Source organism: Tupaia chinensis, unplaced genomic scaffold, assembly GCF_000334495.1.
Source record: "Tupaia chinensis unplaced genomic scaffold, TupChi_1.0 Scaffold144806_1, whole genome shotgun sequence".
Lineage (NCBI taxonomy): Eukaryota > Metazoa > Chordata > Mammalia > Scandentia > Tupaiidae > Tupaia > Tupaia belangeri.
In genome coordinates, this window is record NW_006204667.1 from 843,004 (window position 1) to 868,843 (window position 25,840).

General features: G+C 40.3%; 1 protein-coding gene across 9 annotated transcripts in view; it reads right to left on the reverse strand.

The window, feature by feature from the left end:
- CSNK1G3 (casein kinase 1 gamma 3) overlaps positions 1 to 25,840 on the reverse strand; it is a 151,809-nt gene that overhangs the window by 40,224 nt on the left and 85,745 nt on the right. For 6 of the 9 annotated variants that reach the window (XM_006167465.3, XM_027767863.1, XM_027767864.1 and 3 more), the window contains 2 exons: positions 21,029 to 21,177; positions 15,878 to 16,112 (listed from right to left, as the gene is read on the reverse strand). In XM_006167465.3, coding sequence (XP_006167527.1) covers positions 15,878 to 16,112; positions 21,029 to 21,177 — 384 coding nt within the window. Of the gene's footprint in view, positions 1 to 15,877; positions 16,113 to 18,326; positions 18,472 to 21,028; positions 21,178 to 25,840 lie in introns of those variants that run through there. The other 3 variants (XM_027767867.1, XM_027767865.1, XM_027767866.1) reach the window with 1 other exon arrangement.

Sequence of the window (25,840 nt, forward strand, 5' to 3'; positions counted from 1 at the left end):
AGCTACCAGGTCTGGGACTCAAACCATGGCCGGCCATGTGCGATATAACCACTATACCACCTGCTGGCCTCAGGAATGTGCATTCTTTAAAGCTTAGCAGATGACTCTGAAGTTCAGCCAGTCTTAGAAACTGCTGAAAGAGAAATAGGGGCCAGAAGGTAGAGCAGCAGTAAAATGCAACACTCCTTGAGGCTGGCCCACATGGGAAGAGTCCAGATTTGCGTTCAGAGACCATCCTGACTATTTCAGGCATGCAGGTGCCCATGACCCGGGGTTGGCTGAAGCTAGGGGCAGACCACAGCATCAAGAGCTTGTTGGGGGGTATTGTTGCCTCTCTCTTCCTCATATTCATCAAAGGGGAAACTAGGGGCAGACCACAGAATCAAGAGCTTGTGGGGGGGTATTGTTGCTCTCTCTCTTCCTCATATTCATCAAAGGGGAAAAACAAAACAACTTCTTTTCACTAAAATATACTTTACATGTAATAAATTGTACCCACGAGGGTACAGTTTAATGACTTCTGACAGCACATACACTTGCATAACTACCACCGCAGTCAAGCAGCTTTTCTCACTCAGAAACAGCCCTCAGGTGCCTTGCCTGGTCCTTTCCCATCTCACAAAACCTGCAGCCCTAACAACCACTTAGCTGCTTTCGTCATTACAGATTAGATTTGCTTTTTTTTTTTTAACAATTTCATGTGAAGGGAATCATATGGTATTACTGGGGCTTAGAAGACGATACCCCAAAGTGCAAGACTGAAAAGCAGAGTTTCTTTCTGACCTATTTTCCTGCCTCTTACCCCTCTTACTCCCCAAGGCAAGCCACGGAAACCAGAACCTCTACTTCCCAGCAGAAGCCAGAGAGACCACATCTCCTCCCAGGGCTAGCCATAAAAATCTCAAGACAGCACTCTAAGTTTCTCTGCCTTCCTGTATAAGAGCTGTCATAAAGACATTTTCTGGCTTTCCTTATCTGATATTAGATCGTAAGACCCCTCCCTTTCCACTGGGGACCCGCCTCATTCCAGAGAAGGAATGCTGCACAGACAGACCGAGAAGAACCTAGACAGACAGAAGCTGTAGGCTTCTCTTGGTCTATTTCCATGAGCTCAGACCCTGTTTGGTCAATCACACTTCTACATGGCTGTCCCTAAGTATAAAATCAGGTAGTTTCCTTTCTATCTTTGGGTTTTCAGTCTGAAGGCTTAAATCAAATAAATCTGTATGCCTTTTCTCTTAATCTGCCTGTTGTGGGTGATTTTTCTTTCTTCATTTTTGGAGAGTTCTTTTTTTTTTTTTTTTTGTGCTATAGGGCATGTGCGATCGCCAGAGAGACAGGGAGACAGAAAGTGAGAAATCACCCCCCATGGGGGATGGCCACGCCGCAATCCCTTCTCCTCCATTCTCCTCTCAGGATCTTGGGCACACACGCACACGTGCCCGGCGTGAGTTTAAGCCACCGGGTCCAGGACTCGAACTGCGGTCGACTACATGGGAGTCCAGCAACATAGCCATTACACTAACTGCTGGTCCCTGTTGTGGGTGATTTTCAGCAAACCTCAGAGGTACAGTATTCCTTCACCCCTCTTACATAGACTCGTACAAACTTTCCTGTGGTCTGTTTTCAGGATTTGTCCCCCGTTACATGCACCTGTAGTTCCTTTCTTTTTGGCAGCAGGACCACACAACCTATCCACATATCCACCTACTGATGGGCCCTGGGTAACTTCCACTTTGGGGCGATCTTAAAAAAGGCTGCTGTGAACACCCTCATACAAGTCTTTGGAGGAACTGTCCTGACTCCTTTTGGGTAAATATCTAGGAGTGGGCTGCATCATGTGGTAACTATAGGTTTAACTTGGTGAGAAACTTCTAACCTGTTTCACAAGGGACTTGCACCACTTCGAATTTCCACTAACAATGTATGAGATTTCTGGTTGCTTCAGAGCCCATCCAGTATTTAGTAGGGTCAGTTTTTAAGATTTTAGTCACACCATGGGAACCAGCAGTTAGCGTAATGGCTATGTCGCTGGACTCCCACTTAGTCAACCGCGGTTCGCATCCCGAACCCAGTGGCTTAAAACTCACGCCAGGTGCATGTGCATGCGTGCCCAAGATCCCGAGAGGAGAATGGAGAAGAAGGGATTGCGGCGTGACCATCCCCCCTGGGGGGTGATTTCTCACTTTCTGTCTCTCTGTCTCTCTCTGTCTGTCTGGCGAGCACACGCGCCCTATAGTGAAAACCTCTCCCCCCAGAAAAAACAATTTTAGCCACACCAGTGGCTGTGAGGTGCTAACTTACTGTGATTTAATTTGCATTTCACTGGGGACTCCTACTGTTGAACCTCATTTCCTGTGTTACTGGTGATACAAAAATCTTTTGTGAAGTGTTTAAGCATTTTGGCCATTTAAAAAATTGGGCTGTCATGTTATCAGCTTCTAAGAGTTCTTTGTATATTTGGGATCCAAGTCATTTTCAGACATAAATTTTGTAAAGATTCTGTCCCTCCGAGGCTATAGTTTGGTGGGGGTTTTGTTACTTCTTATCAGTGTCTTTAAAAGAACAGGAATTTTATATTTTGATGAAGTGTGATTTATTAAGGGCTTTTTTCCTTACTGCTGATTCCAATCTAGAAAAACTCTGACTACCCCCCCAAGATCACAAAGATTTTCGATCTTTCAGTTAATTTAAATCTATTGTTCATTTTAAGTTTCTCTGCTGTGCTTCGTGTTTGTTGTTGATGTAGGGAAAAAAGATTTATTTCACTATTGCTATCTATTTACTCTCAGTCTCCAGACAAGGCTATCCTTTCCTCCTGAATTGCTTTTCCACCTGTGATATTATGAAAAATGTATCTGTCTTGTCGCTATTTCCTGGCATATGAACGCCTACAACCCTGGGAACTTTCAAAGTGAGGAGTATCTTGGTACATGCTAATGAACTGGTTTTAGACTAACAGCCTCTCCAAAGAGTGGAGGACCTTATCCTGGAAAATCCAAGCCGTCTAGAGGGATGGCACTTTTTGCACCCAGGCTGCAACCTGGTGGGTGGGAGCTAAAGGTTAAGCTTAATTACCAATGGCTAATGTTTTAATCGGTCATGACTAATGTAATGAAGTTTTCATAAAACCCCAAAAGATCAGGGTTGAGGGAGCTTCTGGAAAGGTGAACACATGGATGCTCCAAGAGGGTAGCTTGCTGGGAGAGAGCATGGAAGCTCAATATCCCTTCCCACAAGCCTCACCCTTTGCATCTCTTCATTTGTATCCTGTAAACTATCTTTTATAATAGGGCTGGTCCCATAGCACGGTGGTTAAGCACAGTGCACAGGGAGCTGGATACCACGCAGCCACCATGATTTAAACCCCAACCGCAGCAGCCTGAGAAACATGTCAGCTAGGTGTGCACGCATGCCCAAAATTTAGAAGGGATGGATAAATGGAGGGAAAAGGACTGTACCTTAACCATACCTCACTGAGGAATGCACTCTCTCTCTGGCCTTTTCTCTGGCAAGTGCATGTACCCTCTGACAATTAAAAAAAGTTATGTGTATATGAATATATATATCTTGTATATAAAAAATTTATATACATATACATATCTTAAGGGTTTTGCCATAGGACATGTATGCTTGTTGGGGAGAGTAGAGAAAGGGAAAATAAGAAATCACCATCCAAGAGGGATGGCCACAATGCAATCCCTTCTCCTCCATTCTTGGGATTTGGGGCACACCAACATACACATGTACACGCATGCACAGCATGATTTTCAAGCCACTGGGTCAGGGATTCAAACTATGGTAGTCCATGTGGGAGTCCAGCACCTTAACTACTATGCCAGCATCTGGTTCTAAGATATATATTTATATATCTTTTATAATATTTATATATCTTTTATAATAAATGGGTAGATATAAATAGTCCCTTGAGTCCTGGAAACTCTTCTAGAAAATTAATTAAAAACAAGGAAGGGGTCCTCTACTTACAACTAAGGATTCTAGAAAACTAATTGAACACAAGGAAGGGGTCCTCTACTTACAACTAAGGGAACTCTTACTTACAGCCACTTGGTGAGAAGCAAAACCAAAACAATCTACAGCTTGCAATCGGCATTGTTAGTGAACAGCAGCTGTATGGGACTGAACTCTTAATTTGTGGGATCTGACACGATCACCAGGTACAGAGTGTTAGAACTGGGATGAAACAGGGAACACTCAGATGCAAAACTGATTGCTTACTTTTACATGTAAGGAAAATCCCACACATGCCTGGTGTCAGAGCACGTAGCAAAATTATAGTAGGAGAAACTGAGTTTGTTTTTCTCCACAGCACCATTCTCAAATATCAATTGACTATCTATGTATGGGTCTATTTCTGGACTCTGTATTCTGATCCAGTTACCTTTGTCTGTCTTCACACAAATACCACCCAAAAAAAGTAGAAGAAAAAATCATGGTAAATGAGGAAATCAATAGCTAGAAAGTAAATAATCAATAGAGAAAACCAATAGAAACAAAAGCTGACTGTTTGAAAAGTTTAATAAAGTCATTAAGACTTTCACTAGGCTTAAAGAAACACAAAACACCAATAACAGAAGCAATGAAAGGCATTAGAACAGATCCTACAGACATTAAAACAATAGTATGAGTCAACAATATGTCAATGAACTAAACAACTTAGATGAATGGACAACTACTTTGAAAACTACTAATTATCAAAACTGCCTTGAGACCAGCAGTTAGCATAGTGGCTATGTCGCTGGACTCCCATGTAGTCAACCACAGTTTGAGTCCCGGACCTGGTGGCTTAAACTCACACCTGGTGCGTGTGCGTGTGTGCCTAAAATCCCAAGAGGAGAAGGGATTGCAGTGTGGCCATCCTCCCTGGGGGGTGATTTCTTGTTTTCTGTCTCTCTGTCTTTCTGGTGAGCGCACGCGCCCTGTAGCAAAAACCTCTCCAAAAAAAAAAAAAAACTGCCTCAAAAAGAAAATGTGAATACCTCTATACCAATATTTTAAATTGATCATTTAAAACTATCTCTAAAATATAATAAAAGCCCAGATAGCACCACTGGTGAATTCTTTTAAACAGTTAAAAAACAATACCAATTCTCAGGGTCAGCAGTTGGCATAATGGCTATGTCACTAGACTCCCATGTAGTTGGCCACGGTTCAAGTCCCAGACCCAATGGCTTAAACTCACACTGGGTGCGTGTGCATGCATGCCCAAGATCTTGAGAGGAGAATGGAGGAGAAGAGATTGTGGCATGGCCATCCCCCCTGGGGGGATATTTTTCTCTTTCTGTCTCTCTCTCTCCCTCTGTCTTTCTGGCGAGCACACGTGCCCTATAGCAAAAACCTCTCCAAAAAAAAAAAAATATATATATATATATATACCAATTCTATAAAAACTCAGAAGCATTTCTCAACTCATTGCATTGTGCTGTTACTAAAAACAGAAAAATTACAAGTAAAAGAAATGACAAGAAATATTCTTCATTAACACAGACACGAAATCCTTAAAAATATGAGACACAACTAAATTTCATTCATCCTGGAATGTTAACGGTGTAATTTTAAAAACTCGATGTAACCTAGGGTCAGTATGTGGCAGGGTGGGGAAGGCACTAGACTCCCACCAGAGCTGGCAGCTTGCTTTCTCACTTTACCATTCTCTGTCTCTCTCTGGGGAATTAAATAATAATAATTCAATTGAATAAGTAATTCTTAAAAAAAAAAAACTCAGTATAATCCATCACATCAATCTAAAGATAGAGAAAGCACTTGACAAAGTACAATATGCATATTCATAATTATAACAAAAGTAACTCAGTAAACTAGGTCTATAAGGACACTGTTTCATCTGCAAAAGGACAACCATGCAAAACCTACAACTAACACTTAATTTTATTATTTTTTCTTTTTTTTTTAAATCATGATAGAGCACATGAGCTCACACATGGGAGAGACACAGGAAGAACAGCCACTACAGGGTCTGAAGATGCCTCTGTTCCTTTCCTCTGGTCCGCCAGCCCACCGGATCCTGGAAACTTGCACACATGCCTAGCTTTTTTCAGCTTGATTGGGCCAGGAATTCAAACCAGGGGACCCAGCTTCTCTTGAGTAGCACAGTATCACTGTACCATGAAGCTAGACCAACTAACATCATTTTCAAATAGTAACTGGCACCACCTAAATGAGGAACAAAACAGAGATGTCCACTCTCATCCTTTCTACTCAGTAATGTACTTAAAGTTCTTGTCATTTCAAAAAAATAAAATAATAAGACAAAGGAAAACAAAATAAAAAAATATTCAGATTGAAAAGGAAAAACTATTTTTCTTTACAGATCATATGATTGAGTACACAGGACATTTGATGTCATCTATTAAAACCGGTAAGTTCATTTTAGCAAGGTTACAGGATACCCATCAATATAAAAATCAGTTGGATTTCTATACTAGCAATGAACAACGGGAAATTGAATTTAAAAACCAATACCTTTACAACAGTATCAAAAAACAGGAAGTATGTAGGGATAAATTTACCAGTGTATGTATGTAAGTGGTATAAATTGTACCATACAGCTTAAAAGACTTATTAAATATATGAACGTACACTAAGCCTGACAGTAAGACTCTTTGTTAAGGAGAGGAACTCAGCATAAAAGGCAATTCCTCCTGGCATTCCATCCAAGAGGGCTTCAGTTACCACAGGGCCAACAGGCTCCACCATAAAGGTGATCTCACCTGTACAGTTCTAACAAAGAACAGTAATAGTCTCATAACCTACAAGGCATTTAAAAATGCCTATAAGCTAGTAAAATGAAACTCCTCCTGAAGCTCGGTCTGAAACCCTGTATGCCCTCTCAGCCCCTTTTTCTTTGTGCCCTTTCACAAGCTGACATAGCTGGGAAATTGAATTTAAAAACCAAATAAATTTCACAAAGTAGTAAGAAACAGCAGTCATGGGAAGGCTCTCTCTTTGAAACAAAAGAACTAAAGAACACCTCTCAGTTCCTTCACATGAAGAAAATCTCCCACAGGTAATCTGGTCCTTATTAAACTCTGCTCACATTTTTTAAAAAGCACTTAACTACAAAGGTCTATGTGAAAATGGATGTTTTCCTTAAAGCCAAGAATCTCTATAGGGACTTTGCTATGAGCAACTAAAGAACTGGAAAACGACAATTTGTTTCACAATACATATCATTAAAGAGTCTTTAAAAATTTTTTTATTTAGAATTATTTTTTTATTTAACTTTATTTACTTATTTAATTTAATGTGACCAGAGAGGGACAGAGTGAGAGAGTGAGAGAGTGAGAGAGAGAGAGAGAGAGAAAGCAAACTGCCAGGTCCAGGACTTGAACCATGGTCGGCCATGTGGGAGCCCAGCACCTTTAACCACCACACCACCTGCTGGCCACTCATTAAAGATTCTTTAAATCAATTTAAAAATAAAGTATCAATGCATATTTTGATGTTCGGGAATATATGTATCACATAAATATAACAAGGGCCTAATACGTGTCATGCTTCACGGTCATGATGTTTTAAAATTATAACTATGCTAAAAGTAGGTATTAGTAATGCCAATTAGGAAAGTAAAACTCAAGAGTAAGTGACCAGTCCAAAACCATGCAGCTGAGAAGTGATGGGACAGGGTTTCAGCCCATCTGTCCATGCTTTTCTCACTTCAGAAAGCGGGATAAAACCCATCAATTCATCAGCTGTTTACTGTAAACCTTTTGCAATGCTTTTCTAAATTTTAAAATTCTACTCTTGTATCTCAACACTGTCTTTCTCTTTTTAAATCTAATTTCACTCCTTACTTGAATTGAAACTTCTATTCAATTTTCAACAAAAAAAAATTCCTTTTTTCATTAACTCAAATTGATCAGTCAAAACAAACAAAAAAAGAATTAAAGAAAAACACCAAATGTCTCACTTAGAAGCAGGAAACTCTCTATGACACACATATGTAAAAATAAACTTATTTTAGAATTTCCTACCAAAATGAAAACACTGAGGCCTAAAGACATGTTAGTTAAACTAAGTGCAGACATGACAAGAGAGTTCAAACAACCAAATTTCCCAGAAGGAATTTTAAATCACTCCTTATAAATGAATAAAACATAAAAATTATCTACTACAACTAAAGGTTTCACTCAGTATTTTCTTTGAAAATATTCAAAGTTACATCCCTAGTGCCCCTAATGTATTTTTTAAAATACATAATAAAGATTCTCTTAAAAAAAAAATGAGAACACAATCCTAAAAGAAGAAAAAAGCACAATTATGCCAGATAATAGGCAGTAGCAGCTCACTAATATAGGACACTTAATAAAACCAAGAAAACTTAGAAGGTAAGAATTTTCTGAGCAACTGAATTCAGTAAGCATTCCCTCAGTTCCTAAAGAAGTTCTCTTGAGGGTCCAGGAGGTGGCATGGATCTCATATGGCTAACTGTGGTTCGAGTTCTAGATCCAGTGGCTTGAAAATCACGCCAGGCGTGTGTGCGTCCATGCCCAAAATTCTAGGAGGAGAATTGAGGAGAAGGGATTGTGACATGACTGTCCCTGCTGGACGATGATTCCTCACTTTTCCTCTGTCTCTTTCAGTCTTTCGCTGGTGAGTGCATACACCCTGCCTATGGCAAAAACCTAAAAACTTTTGCTTTTAAAAATGAAATTCAGGGAACCAGCAGTTAGCGTAATGGCTATGTCGCTGGACTCCCATGTAGTCGACCACGGTTCGCGTCCCGGACCTGGTGGCTTCAAACTCTCGTCGGGCGCGTGTGCGTGCGTGCCCAAGATCCTGAGAGGAGAACGGAGGAGAAGGGATTGCAGCGTGACCATTCCCCCTAGGGGGTGATTTCTCACTTTCTGTCTCTGTCTCTCTCTGTCTGTCTGGCGAGCGCACACGCCCTGTAGCAAAAACCTCTCCAAAAAAAAAAGAAAAAAGAAAGAAATTCAGAGTAGTTGACAAAAGATATTACAAAGTAGACACTTCATCAGATCAGAGAAAAAAATAACAATTCAGCATTATAATACCAAAGAAAACTTCCATTAAAGTTGATCAGAGACATCTACATTGGTCACATAGTTTTATGAGATTTTTATCCTGGAGAGTGACTTAAGGACTTAAGAGAAAGGCATAGAAATGAAATACTACACCTGCCTTCTGAACATCAATTACCCAGTATATAAATCAGCAGACACCACAAGAATAAAGATGCTAAATTTAACGATGGGAATTTATACTCTTCTCCCATATTATTAGTATATCCTTGCAACATCTTTTTCCTTTTTAAATCAGAAGCACTGTCAGTCTACAAGAAGAAAAAATACTTATAAATACATACAACACTCTTGTGACCAAACTGTCTACTTTGAAAGGCTCATATGAGTAAAATTTATTATTATTAAGGTTTTTGCCACAGGACGTGTATGCTTGCCAGAGAGAGACAATGAGAGGGAATGTTTGGCTACCATCCCACCCTGGGATGGCCATGCCAAAATCCCTTCTCCTCCTCAGATTTTGGGCATGCACACATGCACCTAGCATGATTTTCAAGCTGCCAGCTCCAGGACTCAAACTGTGGTCAGTCACGTAGGAGATCCAGCACCACAACCACTACACCACTTGCTGGCCCCAGCAAAAAATTCTTGAGTGCAAAAGAATGAATGGATCTGCTTGAAAAGTAATCACAAGATCCAGGCAAAGCAAGAAAGTCAGAAGTTAGACATGCACAAATTGTAATCATATTAAAAGGTCTTATTTTGTGTGTCAATAGATGACGTGGAGGTGATAGATCCCACATGGCTGACAACATAGTTGAGTCTCAGATCCAGCAGCCTGAAAATCATGCTGGGCACGAGGGTGTGCATGTCCAAAATCCTGACAGGGAAATGAACAAAGAGAGACTGCAGTGTGGCCATCTCCCCCATTAGGGGTTGATTTCTCTCTCTCTCTCTCTCTCTCTCTCTCTTTCTGTCTCTCTCTAGAGAGTGCACATGCGCTATAGCAAACTGAAAAAGAAAAACAAAAAGATCCTATTTTCTTCCCTGCTTCTTTTACTTTATCTCCTTCTGTTTCAACAAAGTATTTTAAACGTAAAATATTAAGACAAATATTCCACTTTGCCAGGCATCACACACTCACAGGAGGCTGTAACTGTTCAGTACCTGAACTCACATTACTTTGGCTTACTACTCATTTTTAAAAAATAGGAGTTCATGTGATCTGGCGAACAATTCTTTTTCTATTAATATTACCCGTCTACTGTGCTCTCAAGTTCTACGTAAAAACTGAGAAGCAGGGCTTCTATATAATACACGGGGGAGGATGTAAACATTGAAGTATCTGCTGTTTGCAGTACTTTCTGAGGCAATGTTTTTGTTTTCTTCTGAAAGAGGATTAAGAAGAGATTACTGAAACAGTTAAATGCCATGTCCCAATCTGAAGGGTTTTCCCAACAAGGAGGAACCTATCAGACTCACTTGGCCATTTCTACAAATAGAATGCCGTTACAGTTACCATTGTTCAAATAAAGAACATTAGGCCATAAGGAAGTTGTGACTTCATATCTCACAATGAAATAGCGGTGGAGCTTTGTTAGTCATTATAGAAGAGTCTGTGAACAATTCCCATGAAATGAGTGTTTTTCCGCAGAAAGTGGGCATGTAAATACAGGTGTGCCTGGTTTTAGCAGAGGGCACACCATCTTGAAAGCTGTGTGTCCATTCACACTTAAATCCATCAGGAAAGCTTGCTATTGAAAAGCACTCCCTGAAAATATTATCTGAATAAAACTTGTGTTTTAGTATCATTTTAGAAGTCTGAAATGGATTTTTCTCAAAGAAAGGCAAACTTACATTTTAATGACATTTGATATATCTGTAGAGAAAAAAATACTGAGTGCCCACAATTAGGTAAGCTGTCAGGAAAAATGCTAAGTGCTTTTCAGTTATGATTAAAAGGCAGAGCAGGGACACAAGAGTTAGGAAGTAAAGCTGGAGAAAAAAGGCTAAATAAGCTAAGATTAGGAGTTAGAAGTTGAATTAGATGACTTCTAAGGTCCCGAACAAATCTGTGATTGTATTCCACAGGGTGATTTTCAGTAGTGATGATGAATATATGTACTAATTGTTTGACATTCCTGCCTATCCCTTGTGGGTAAGATGTCAGAAATAGAATGTAAAAGCAGAAACTTAAGTTTGTACTTCCTCTGCTTTTAACAATGACCGTTGTGTAAGAATAAACTACTACAAATAGATCTAGAACTGATACATTTTTTTTATAAACACAGAAAATCCAATGGAAAATAATATATTATAAAAAGAACCTCAACCTCTATCTCATACCCTACAAAACATTAATTCTAGATGTATCGCAGATACAAAAGTAAAATTAATGCTATAAAGCTTCTATAAGAAAACGTAAAATGTCTTTATCCCATGGGAGTAAAGATTTCTTGGGATTCGAAAAGCAACAATTATAAAATAAAATCTGAAAGTAGACCTCAAAAATATTTAACAGGCACTATTCATAATTGCTAAGTCATGGAAACAACCCGAATGCCCACGAACAGATGAATGGATAGAAAAACTGTGGCACATATACTCAATAGAATACTATTCAGCCACTAAAAAAAAAAAAAAACAACAGAACCCTAGCTTTTGACAGGAAGTGGATGAATATGGAAGATTTACTGCTGAGTGAAGCAAGCCAGGCTATGAAAGAGAGGCACTGTATGTCCCCAATTAGTATATACCAAGTGTCCATACTCTGTGACTGAAACTAATTGACTAAAGCATATAGAAACACAGATGTAAATACCAGATATAGTGTGAGTGAAAGAAGAGGGTCTGAGGAAGGACATTTAGAAGAAAAATAGGGAGGCAAAGCATTAATGGCACAAAGAAATGTGGTATTATTATCTGTTGAAGATATTTTGTAGTTTTATCAACTGTACTAGGGAGAAATGTTCACCTGTTGAAATATCCATTTTGTAAGCCAAATAATAATGTGATCAAATTTATAAAAGAAAATGAAATAAAAATAAATAAATTTTACAAAATTTAACATTTTTGCTCATCAAGAGCCACTACTGGCCAGGAGCCTAGCAATAGCATGGTAGTGACAACGTTCTGCAGGCCTGGTCACGCATGGGAAGGTTGCTGGTTCATATCCCACAGCTCCCCGGTACACAGCAGGCACACGCAAGCCCATGAACGAGGCTGGCCGAGGCTGGATATGGACGGTGGTGTGAAGACCCTGTTGGGGGTGTGCTTTTCTCCTTCTCTATCTCAGATGAAAGAGTAAAAAAAGACACTACCAGTCATGTCACCATGGCATAGGTGACAGGGTACTATTGCATCATGCTGGAGCTTCATGGGAGGGCTGGCTTCAGGTCATGGATGGACTTAAAACTGTCACATGCACTCACACATGCCTGTGATCCAGCTGGCTGGGAGACTGGTGGGGGCAGAGACTGGAGGAGATTGCAACGTGACAAGGCCCTGTCATGGTTACACCTACCTGCTTCCTCCCCATTACATGAAATAAAAGCCTTTTTTTTTTTTTTTCAAAAAAAAGATACCATTAAGAAAATAAAAAGGCAAAAAAAAGACTAAAAGAAAATATTTATAATGTGTCTACTTGACAAGCACTTGTATCCAAAATATATAAGGAACTTTCATATCAACAGTAAAATAACATGCTCATCACAAAACGTGATCTGTCAATGGCCAATGAACACATGAAACGAAGCTCAAAAACATTAATCACAGGGAAATACAATACAATGGCATATCTTCTAGAATGGCCAAAATGAAAAAGACTGACAATACCAAATGTTGTCAAGAATGTGAAACAAACAGAATTCTCATTCATTATTGGTAAAAAAAAAAAAAAAAAGATATGAACAAGGGACATCAAGAGGCAAGGAGGTTAAGTGCACTAGACTCCCACATGGCTGACCACAGTTCAAGTCCCAGACCTGGTGGCTTGCTTTCTCACTTTCTCTCTCTCTGTATCTTTCTGGTGACTTCATATGCCCTTTAGCAAATTAGAAAATAATAACAATGATAAATAAAGTTACATAAATAATTTTTTTAAAAAGGTATAAACACTTTGGGAAACTGATTGATTAGTTCTTAGAAATGTGAATAATACCTATCACATAACCCAAGAATTTCAAAAGAATTCAAAACATATGCTCATGAAATGATTTGTATGAATGACAGAAGATTTATTCATTATCTTAAAAAAAAATCAACAATCCAAATGCCTATCAATATTAGAATGAACAACTTGTACTGCATTAGAATACTACTCAGCATTAAAAACTACTGACACATGCAACAGCCCAGATGAACCTCACAGATAATTACGCTCAGCAAAAGCAGCGAGATGACTCCATTTACATGAAGTAACAGAATGAGCAAAACTCATCTACAGATAATAATCAAATCAGTGGCAGCTTCCAGAGACAGTAGAGATTAGCTGAGAAGGATGTTGACGAGGGGAAGACAGTGTTCTAAACCTTGATAGCTTAATAGATATTCATCAATATTCACAAATTACACACTGGAGTATGTTTTACTTAATGTAAGTTTTACTTTAATTTTTAAAAGAACTCAAAATAAGAATTATAGTAATTCTGGCAAGCTTGTTTTGCAAAGTGCTATCAGTTGGCAATTCTGATACCATCGATACTTTCTGCGTATCCTAGGCTTCTGAAAATGAGTAAATATATTATGAGTAATGGTAGACAGATTTCTCACTGTTGGCAAAGGAAGAAACAAGTATAGAAAAGAGGAGGAAGTTACAAATATGGAAGAGTGAATACCACTTTACGATGACAGCCTGAAATTAGAAATATCCACACAAACTCAAGGTTTTTAATGGGAACACGGTCTCTGTGTGCATGCGCATGCACATGCAGGCGTTTTGCTATGCCTGCTGTAGAGGGAGCCTGGAGCAATGACATCACAACAGCGAGTGTAGCCAGTGGTCCACTTTTGACTACTAAACACCATTATATAGTAAAATGACCCAGGACTGCTTAGAGAAATGTCTGATTATGGGGCTGGATCAGAGAAATTACAAGATGAGTTTAGAATAACTCGTTACAGCAGAAAGTAATGGAGTCCTCCAGGAATCATGAGAACATGTCAAAAGGCCAGAGCTACAGCTTGAAGGAACAACCAGTGTTCAGACCTGGAACCCTCAGAATGTCAAAACACAGAGAGCAGTGCATTTAGTACATAGTACATTAAATAAGAATTCGAGTCATATAGATAAAAAGGCAGTAAATGAGGGAGAAGAGAGCTTTGGCTTATGCTACAAAATCAACTAATAAACACGAAAGGAACTATGGAGTTAGAGAATCTTCAGGGATGCTAAACAGAGTGCGTAGAAGTTTGATGAAAAACCACGTATTTACATAATCCCAAAAATCTACTTGTAACATGTTTTTAATTGCAAAAGGGAAAGACACTTTTCAGTGAAGAAACTCAGGAGGCACCCTCCTAAGTGACTGAAGCTACTTGGAACCAAGTGGCGCCATGAGCCTCCTGACAAGAGGCCTCATCACGTCCATGGTATTTACACCGAAAATGTACACCCAAGTTTAACAGACCCAAACTGACGACAATAGACAAAACAGCCTGGGCTCCTCAAAAACACGAAGGTCATGAGCCTAAAGAAGGGCCAGGGAACTGGTCTAGATGAAAAAGACTAGAGTTAGGACAAATTAATGTGTGGTGCTAGATAAGATGCTCAACTAGGGAGAAAAAATACTTTAACAAATCTTGTGAGTTTGATACTACTATACCCTTTCTTCTTTCTTTTTTTAAAAAAGAATGATTGGGACCAGCAGTTAGCATAATGGCTATGTCGCTGGACTCCCACATAGTCAACCGCGGTTCGTGTCCCAGACCCGGTGGCTTAAAACTCATGCTGGGGGCATGTGAGTGTGTTCCCAAGATCCCGAGAGGAGAATGGAGGAGAAAGGATTGTGGCGTGACCATCCCCCCTGGGGGGTGATTTCTCGCTTTCTGTCTTTCTGTCTCTGTCTGTCTGGCGAGCGCACGTGCCCTATAGCAAAAACCTCTCAAAAAAAAAAAAAATTATTTATTTAATTTCCCATTATTATTATTTTTTAATTTGGTCCAGGACATGTGCATTCAGCAGAGGGAGACAGAGAAAGAGCGAGAGAGAGAGTGAGAAAGCAAGCCACCAGGTCTGAGACTCGAACTATAGTTAGTAGGTGCGAGTCCAACACTGTAACCACCACACCATCCACTGGTGCCATTACTTCACCATCTTTAAAAGTAAGAAACCCCCTTGAGAAGGTTAAACTTACCCAAAGTCATCTGGTAGTATACAGCGAAGCCTGCATTAGAGGCCAGCACTCTCGCCCCTTTAGGTATGTGTTCCTACCACTGTATCTATTAGGCAAGTCGCTATATCTTTGGCTAGCCGTATCAGAGAGCTATTATGTCGATCAAAAATTTTCCATGTGCCATAAATTCAGCGATAGATAGACATTTTCTCATACTCTTTAACAGGAATAATCAATTGTGTCCCCCTAACTGTATGTAGCAACGTTGAACATTTCAAGTTATCATATAAAGAAATAAGATACGGTGACTATTAGGATAGCTGTCATTCATTTCCTCTCCAACTTATTGCAGAAGAGTTTTATTAAAATATCAATGAAAATAAACTCCAGGAAGATGTGATAAATGAAAATTACAATTAAAGTTATTGTACTCTGCAAAAATGAAACCATAAATACAAATAAAAACTCACACTGTTAGCTTAGCTGCTGCGTTCAGACTTCCATACTTAGAAAAGATGCACATACCTTTTCCTAAATGTGTGTTTATGCTCATATATCTAGCTGTCCCAGTAAGGCTCTTGTGTTCTCTGTACGGTATGTGTTTCTTTGTCTCTGGATCAATATATTCCTTTGCCAAACCAAAATCTATAATATGAATAACTTGCTGGGTTTTGTTTCCTGGCCGTCCTATTAAGAAGTTCTCGGGTTTTACATCTCTGTATATCAAGTTCTTTGAATGAACATATTCCATGCGCGAAATCTTGGTGTATGAAAAAAAAGAAAAGAAATTTTATTTTAGGCTTTGACAAGTATAAGAAAGCATGGCAAAGGTGCGTTAGAACTTTCACAAAGAACAACGTGAAAAAAATCAGGAATTACTTCAATCCTTTAAAAGTATCATGATGCCAAGTCTACAGTTTCTTAAATATATTTCCAATTATGATTTAAAACCTTTGTCTTTACTATTATGGTTGCTAATAATAAAAGTGTTTAAATTTTATGATTTTTTTTCATGTTAATAAGTCTACTTCAATCAGTACTTTCAGAAGGCAATGCTACATAAAATCAAAAACTATTGATACAAAATCTTGAACTAAAATATAAACAAACATACTTACAAAAGTTGCAACTTATTTTTTCTTATCAGTTCAATAATCAAATAACTTTTACAATTATACTAAAGAAACACAGAGTCTAAGCTGTTAATGACAAACAATAGCACCATTCTTTCTTTTTTTATAACATCTTTAACTTTTCCTAGGTTAAACACTTAAAAATAAGAGCGTGGAAACTGGGATATTTTAGAATCTAACCCCAAATAATAATGTAAGACCTTTTTATTAACTATTTTACAGATTGTCAAATAATGTTCACTGTACAAACTGACAAAATAGAATGTTATAAATAAGAAAATACAATTACTTTCATAATCATGGCTAACAATGCAATATAAACCTACAGTCACATAGGACATTCTAGTTTGTTTAATAAACTTCAGACCGTGTAATATTCTTTTCTTCCTTTTTTTTAGAGAGTTTTTTTTGAGAGAGAGATTTTTGCTATAGGGCATGGGTGCTCTCCAGAAAGACAGAGAGATAGAAAATGAGAAATCACCCCCCAGGGAGATGGCCGTGCTGCAATCCCTATTTTGGGCACGCATGTACACACACCCAGTATGCATTTTAAGCTGCCAGGTCCAGGACTCAAACCACTGTAGACTATGTGGGAGTCCATCAACATAACCATTATTCCATCTGCTGGTCCCAATATAAAATATCTATGACCTGTATTTTTTATGCCAGAAGGTACATGCATGCATGAGAGAGAGAAAGAAAGCAAAAGGAAGAACCATCCCATCAGGATCGTGAGCAGAAATGAACGTGCCCTGGGTGTTTTTCGAGCTCACAGAAGCAAGAATGCAAACCACTGTGGGCCACGTGGGATCTGGCTCCCCGTGTACAGCACCCATCCACTGTGCTCCAGGGCTGGCCCTGTGACCTAGTTAGCAATATATTATAAGAATTTCCCAGGTCATGAAACATTCTTTTAATATACATGTTTTAGTAGCTGCATATTATTTTACAGCTATAAGTGACTTATTCAAGTAACCCTGTTATATCTGTATATGGTAGTTGTTTATCTTTTAATCATTTTAGATTTTTGCCATAGAGTGTGGGCACTCTCTGGAGAGAAACAGAGAGGAAAAGTAAAAAATCACTCCCAGGGGGGATGGCAATACCAAAATCCCTTCTCCTTTATTATTCTCTCAGGATTTGGGATACACATCCACACGCAACAGGTGTGATTTTGAAGTCACCAAGCTCGGGACTCGATCTATGCCATAACCCCTGTGGGATGAAGCATCTTTAACTACCACGCCACCTTCAGGCCCTGTTCTCTTTTTATTATAAACATCATTGCACACCAAGTTTTAAGTATACCTAAATACTTCCAGAGGATCCATTTGGAGAAATGGAATTAACAAGTCAAATGGAAAAAATTAATTTTAAGAGTTCTACAGCATACTTCTATTGGCATTTATTTCAAAACTCTGAAAATCATCTTCTACATTGTTTTCTCATATCTTCTTTGAATTTTAAATGATTTATTAAGATTCATTAGTTGGTTTCTTCTTTTTCCTAGGCTTGAAAGTCTTCCAAGACTGAGAATCAACGTTTCTGTGAATTCTCTTTCAATGTATTCCTCTTCTTCTATGTGAAAAGAGGGTTCTAGAAACAATTGAATTCTCAAACGGAACATTCTCATCTTAAAACAGCTAAGACATTAATTTTCAAACAAAACGAAATACACTTGACTTTGTTATTTTAAGTCATATACATCCTGGAAAGGCAATAAGAAAATATATTAGGCCAATGATCGACTCAGATAATACAAAACTTTAATCCTTTGATACAAAGTTGTGATCGACAAACCACGCAACGGTTCGAGCAGCTTCGAACCCTGCTTCACTCACCAGCTGTATAGCTATCATGAGAACGGTTTTAAGGGAGAACGTCCTGTCACACAAGTCAAACAAGTCCTCCAAGCTCGGCCCCAGCAGCTCCAGCACCATAGCGTTGTATTTACCACAGGGGCCAAAATAGTAAACTTGAGGTATGCCATCTGGGAGAAAAGAGAAAGTACGTCATTAATCATTTCATCACCAACACTAAGCTTTCCCGCCTAGAGAATGTAGAGTGTTCTAGAGTGTTTACAGTTTTAAGAGCCACAAGAGTTTGGCTTCTTCCAGACACACAAGGCACTTGTCCTGAAGCCTCGTGTCCTGTCCCTCTTGCACCTTCTCCTGGACACGCACACCGGAGCCTAGTCCCACCTCACTGCAGCTGCATCACCAAACTGCAGTGGACACGGGGGCTTTGCTGCTTTTCTCTCCCACCTCACTACAGACAAGAGCAGGGCTTTCCAAGAACTGGGCTTTTCCATCTTTTACTTCTGTGGGCCAGAAAACTGCTTAGCATGTGAGACAGATTCCATTTTGATTGCACAAGGGAGCCACGTTTATCTTTACCAATCCTGTAGTAGGCAAACGGCTAGGGCCAAACCCCCAGCTTCACATCCTCTGGTGCTCACGCCCTGCAGAGCCCCATCCTGGAATGTGGGCAAAGTGCCTGGGACTTCACGTCTGTGGCTACGTAAATCGTAAAGTCGCAGCAGCCTCCCACCCCTCAACCAGTTACCTACCCTCCATGTGTTCCGAGTTCTGGATGCCAGAGACTGTGGACAGTGCCGAACCATTCATATACTATGTTTCTTATCTGATAACTGAGATGGCCACTAAGTGAGTAACGGGCAGGTGCATACTACATGAAAATGCTGGACAAAGAAACAATCCACATCCCAAGTGAGACAGAGCAAGATGGCACAAGAGCGCATTGTGCTACTCAGAATAACAGGCAATTTTAGGTTTACTGTTTATTTCTGAAACTTTCTATTTAATGTTTTCAGATCACAATTGACCATGAGTGAAAGTGAGACTGCAGATAGGAGGGGAGTACTCTATGTGACAGAGGTGATGTAATTAAGGGCCTACCAGTTGACTTATGATAATCAAAAGAGAGTATCCTGGTGGGCCTGACCTAATCAGGTGAGTCTATCTATAAAGAAGGTACAGAAGTCAGAGTTAATGGGAACAGCAGAGAGGATCTCTGGTTGGCCTTTAAAAAATTTAATAAACTTCAGACCGTGTAATATTCTTTTCTTCCTTTTTTTTAGAGAGTTTTTTTTGAGAGAGAGATTTTTGCTATAGGGCATGGGTGCTCTCCAGAAAGACAGAGAGATAGAAAATGAGAAATCACCCCCCAGGGAGATGGCCGTGCTGCAATCCCTATTTTGGGCACGCATGTACACACACCCAGTATGCATTTTAAGCTGCCAGGTCCAGGACTCAAACCACTGTAGACTATGTGGGAGTCCATCAACATAACCATTATTCCATCTGCTGGTCCCAATATAAAATATCTATGACCTGTATTTTTTATGCCAGAAGGTACATGCATGCATGAGAGAGAGAAAGAAAGCAAAAGGAAGAACCATCCCATCAGGATCGTGAGCAGAAATGAACGTGCCCTGGGTGTTTTTCGAGCTCACAGAAGCAAGAATGCAAACCACTGTGGGCCACGTGGGATCTGGCTCCCCGTGTACAGCACCCATCCACTGTGCTCCAGGGCTGGCCCTGTGACCTAGTTAGCAATATATTATAAGAATTTCCCAGGTCATGAAACATTCTTTTAATATACATGTTTTAGTAGCTGCATATTATTTTACAGCTATAAGTGACTTATTCAAGTAACCCTGTTATATCTGTATATGGTAGTTGTTTATCTTTTAATCATTTTAGATTTTTGCCATAGAGTGTGGGCACTCTCTGGAGAGAAACAGAGAGGAAAAGTAAAAAATCACTCCCAGGGGGGATGGCAATACCAAAATCCCTTCTCCTTTATTATTCTCTCAGGATTTGGGATACACATCCACACGCAACAGGTGTGATTTTGAAGTCACCAAGCTCGGGACTCGATCTATGCCATAACCCCTGTGGGATGAAGCATCTTTAACTACCACGCCACCTTCAGGCCCTGTTCTCTTTTTATTATAAACATCATTGCACACCAAGTTTTAAGTATACCTAAATACTTCCAGAGGATCCATTTGGAGAAATGGAATTAACAAGTCAAATGGAAAAAATTAATTTTAAGAGTTCTACAGCATACTTCTATTGGCATTTATTTCAAAACTCTGAAAATCATCTTCTACATTGTTTTCTCATATCTTCTTTGAATTTTAAATGATTTATTAAGATTCATTAGTTGGTTTCTTCTTTTTCCTAGGCTTGAAAGTCTTCCAAGACTGAGAATCAACGTTTCTGTGAATTCTCTTTCAATGTATTCCTCTTCTTCTATGTGAAAAGAGGGTTCTAGAAACAATTGAATTCTCAAACGGAACATTCTCATCTTAAAACAGCTAAGACATTAATTTTCAAACAAAACGAAATACACTTGACTTTGTTATTTTAAGTCATATACATCCTGGAAAGGCAATAAGAAAATATATTAGGCCAATGATCGACTCAGATAATACAAAACTTTAATCCTTTGATACAAAGTTGTGATCGACAAACCACGCAACGGTTCGAGCAGCTTCGAACCCTGCTTCACTCACCAGCTGTATAGCTATCATGAGAACGGTTTTAAGGGAGAACGTCCTGTCACACAAGTCAAACAAGTCCTCCAAGCTCGGCCCCAGCAGCTCCAGCACCATAGCGTTGTATTTACCACAGGGGCCAAAATAGTAAACTTGAGGTATGCCATCTGGGAGAAAAGAGAAAGTACGTCATTAATCATTTCATCACCAACACTAAGCTTTCCCGCCTAGAGAATGTAGAGTGTTCTAGAGTGTTTACAGTTTTAAGAGCCACAAGAGTTTGGCTTCTTCCAGACACACAAGGCACTTGTCCTGAAGCCTCGTGTCCTGTCCCTCTTGCACCTTCTCCTGGACACGCACACCGGAGCCTAGTCCCACCTCACTGCAGCTGCATCACCAAACTGCAGTGGACACGGGGGCTTTGCTGCTTTTCTCTCCCACCTCACTACAGACAAGAGCAGGGCTTTCCAAGAACTGGGCTTTTCCATCTTTTACTTCTGTGGGCCAGAAAACTGCTTAGCATGTGAGACAGATTCCATTTTGATTGCACAAGGGAGCCACGTTTATCTTTACCAATCCTGTAGTAGGCAAACGGCTAGGGCCAAACCCCCAGCTTCACATCCTCTGGTGCTCACGCCCTGCAGAGCCCCATCCTGGAATGTGGGCAAAGTGCCTGGGACTTCACGTCTGTGGCTACGTAAATCGTAAAGTCGCAGCAGCCTCCCACCCCTCAACCAGTTACCTACCCTCCATGTGTTCCGAGTTCTGGATGCCAGAGACTGTGGACAGTGCCGAACCATTCATATACTATGTTTCTTATCTGATAACTGAGATGGCCACTAAGTGAGTAACGGGCAGGTGCATACTACATGAAAATGCTGGACAAAGAAACAATCCACATCCCAAGTGAGACAGAGCAAGATGGCACAAGAGCGCATTGTGCTACTCAGAATAACAGGCAATTTTAGGTTTACTGTTTATTTCTGAAACTTTCTATTTAATGTTTTCAGATCACAATTGACCATGAGTGAAAGTGAGACTGCAGATAGGAGGGGAGTACTCTATGTGACAGAGGTGATGTAATTAAGGGCCTACCAGTTGACTTATGATAATCAAAAGAGAGTATCCTGGTGGGCCTGACCTAATCAGGTGAGTCTATCTATAAAGAAGGTACAGAAGTCAGAGTTAATGGGAACAGCAGAGAGGATCTCTGGTTGGCCTTTAAAAAATAAACCACCATGGGGACCAGCAGTTGGTGTAATGGCTATGTCGCTGGACTCCCACGTAGTCGATCGCGGTTCGAGTCCTGGACCTGGTGGCTTAAACTCACGCCAGGCATGTGTGCGTACATGCCCAAGATCCTGAGAGGAGAATGGAGGAGAAGGGATTGTGGCATGGCCATCCCCCCTGGGGGCTGATTTCTCGCTTTCTGTCTCTCTATTTCTGTCTTTCTGGTGAGCGCACGTGCCCTATAGCAAAAAAAATGTAAACCACCTTGTGTGGAGAGAGCCACACACTAAGTGGCATGATTCTAGGAACACAGGGCCTTAGTCCCACAGCCAGGGAAGAACTGAATTCTGGCAAGAAACACGGAGCTTAGGAGAGGGCGCTGAGCCTCAGGTCAATCAGAATCCAGGCTTTACACCTTGATTTCCGCATGGTGAGCCCCCCAACAGAGGATGCAGCTAAGCCATGCCTGGACTCCCGACCCATGCCAACTGTGAGATGAGAAAGTCTCTGCTTAAGCCACTGAATTAGTAATGAATCACTGTGCAGCAATATGAACCCGAAATTTATAGTCTGAATTCCCAGAAGTCGCTGGTACTTTATTTTTAGAATGAAGAGATTCCCCATGAACTAAGTGACAATCAGTTTATCCTAATATTGTATCTACCTATTTACTGGTCATGAGGAAATGAACTTATTTACCATGAATGACTCAGTTTACTTCTGAGTAATTTGTATTCAGTCATTTTAAAAAGAAAATAAACAAACAGAAAACACTGCCAACTGGGTTTTCAGTCTTCCCTAACATTCACCAGCTTGTCATTCAAACTCTGAAGACAGCCTCAGTTTGCTTAGGTATAAAATTGGTCATTTTGATGAAGCCTGTATTTCTCGAATGTGCACATGCAGCACAACATCTGGGAGACACAGAACATCTGGGCCTGGGAACATGAGGCAATAATAAAATGGCCAATGACGGGGAAAGGAAACCAGTTCAACCCCCGTATCTGGTCCCTCCCCAGAGAGCATCTGATAAACCCACGTACCCATGTCAGCGTCCCCTGAGAACACGCAAACACACCCACTGTCTGTTCCTCGTCCCCCTGCACTGCGAACTCAGCATCTCGGTGTGAGCCACTCCTACCACAGACATCCTTATCACATATATTACATCTGCCCCTCACTTGCACAAAAGCCGAGAGAAAATTACATCAAGAACGAGCGGCTCCCTCGCACTTACTCCAACTCTGAACCCCTGCCCTTGCCGCGCTATGCACACTAGGACCTCAGAGCTATAAGGGAGACCTAACGGCAGCTCTCCGATCCTGACATCCACAGCTCTCAGTTAGTTACTAAAGCCTTTCCAACGCTGTCTACAAGGTTTTTCGTTTCCTCTCTGACACTGTTCATTTTTATGCTCTCAATGAACAACCTCTAAGAGCTCAATTCCATTCTTTAATTTGTTGTTTTGGATCTGTATGGGGCAAGGAAATCAGACCATCACAGCTTGTTGGAACGATACACAGAATGTAAAATAAGCAGGTTGGAAGTTCCTCACGAAAGCACTGTCAGAGGGTTTCTCTAGAGCCGGGCCATGTGCAGCAGTGACAGCGACATTCTGTGCCTTGACCCACATGAGAGGGTCCCAGGTTCACGTCACAGGGCCTCCCCGTGCACACTGCATGCACATGTGCCCAAGATCCAGGCTGGGTGCATTAGTGGCATGAAGACTCTCTCGGGGTTCTCTCTCTCTCTCTCTCTCTCTCTCTCTCTCCCCTGGGTATGGACCATGGCATGAAGACTATCGGGGCTGCCTCTCCTTCTCTCTTCCTCTCTCTCACAGAAGAACTGAATAAATGAATTTCAAAATTAAAGAGGGAGAGATGTTCTCTACTTCCTTCTGAATGACCATCTCTTGAGTTGTCAGAAAAGTCATGATGCATTTTTCTATGCCTTTCTATGCAAAAATGTGTCCTTACTTTTCCAATGACCCAACACATTCATAATAATAGAAGTTGCTGAAAAATTATGTGTGGTTTAGTAAATAACTATTTTTAATGCTTTCAAAAGTTTCTAAAAATGGAAAACTGCTTAAGGAATATCACCATCTTAAATTCAACAAAAACTTACTGGGCATCTACTACATCCTTACGGGACTGGGTTGGGCACTAAGAATACAAAAGTGGGGCTGGCAGGTGGTGGTTAAGGACGCTGGACTCCCACACAGCTGACCACCGTTCAAGTCACAGGCCTGGTGGTTTGCTTTCTCTTTCACTCTCCCTCTCTCTCTCTGGTCAAATTGGAAAATAATAATAATAAAGTTAAATAAATTAATTCTTTAAAAAAAAAGAAAGAACACAAAAGTGAACCAGATTTTTTGACTATGAATGATTGATTGGGCCCAGAATGCCAGACTGGATTAATATATTAAAAATCTACCAACAGTGGGACCAGCAGTTAGTGTAATGGCTATGTCGCTGGACTCCCACATAGTTGACTGCGGTTCGAGTCCTGGACCCGGTGGCTTAAACTCACACTGGGCGCGTGTGTGTGCATGCCCAAGATCCCAAGAGGAGAACAGAGAAGAAGGGATTGCGGTGTGGCCATCCCCTCTGGGGGGTGATTTCTCACTTTCTATCTCTCTGTCTCTCTGTGTCTGTCTGGCGAGCACACGCGCCCTATAGCAAAAACCTCTCCAAAAAAAAAAAAAAAAATCTACCAACAGTAATTCACCATAACAAGAGAATAAATGTGAAAAACCATAAGATTACATTTATAGATTCCAAGAACGCATCTGACATAACTCTCAGCAATGTGGAATAGAAGCTTCCTAAATCTGACGAAGGGCATCTGTAAGGAACTGCCAGCTACCATCACACTTCGTGATGGAAGATGGAATGCTTCCCATTCCCAGCTGGGAATAAGGCAAGGTGCCCGCGTGCACCCCTTCTGTTCTCCAGAGCCCGGAGGCAAGGGAGAGACAGAAAGAAAAAAAAATCATTCTTGAAAATGGCAAATAAATAAAATGAGACTGACAATTATTTGTTATCAATAACAACAGCTAAGCTTTCAAACAACACTTAGAATTTTGCAAAATTTATATTTCCCCTAATGATTATGATGGATTTCTAATACTTAAAAAGTAGTTCTAGGGGCTGGCAGGTGGCTTGGTGGTTAAGGGTGCTGGACTCCCCACATGAGCAACTGAGGTTCAAGTCCTGGACCTGGTGGCTTTCTTTTTCTCTCTCTTTCTCACTCTCTCTCTCACTCACTCACTCACTCACTCTGTCCCTCTCTGATCAAATTAAAATTAATTAATTAAGTAATTAAAATAAATAAAGTCCGATAAAATATTTTTTAAATTAGTTCTAATAAAACTGTGGTATATTCATTATTATATTTACCTTGGATAATGAAATACGTCAATATTTTAAATATATAAATATGTGAACAACTCAGTGAACCAGTATTTTCCAAAAGACCCATGTATGTAGATTTAAGATCCATGAACAGGTAAAAGATCCATTCAAAACACAGTACATTTGAGCCGCGCACCGGGAACGGCCTGGCCAGCGCCCCCCCCACTCCGGGAGCGCTCCAGGG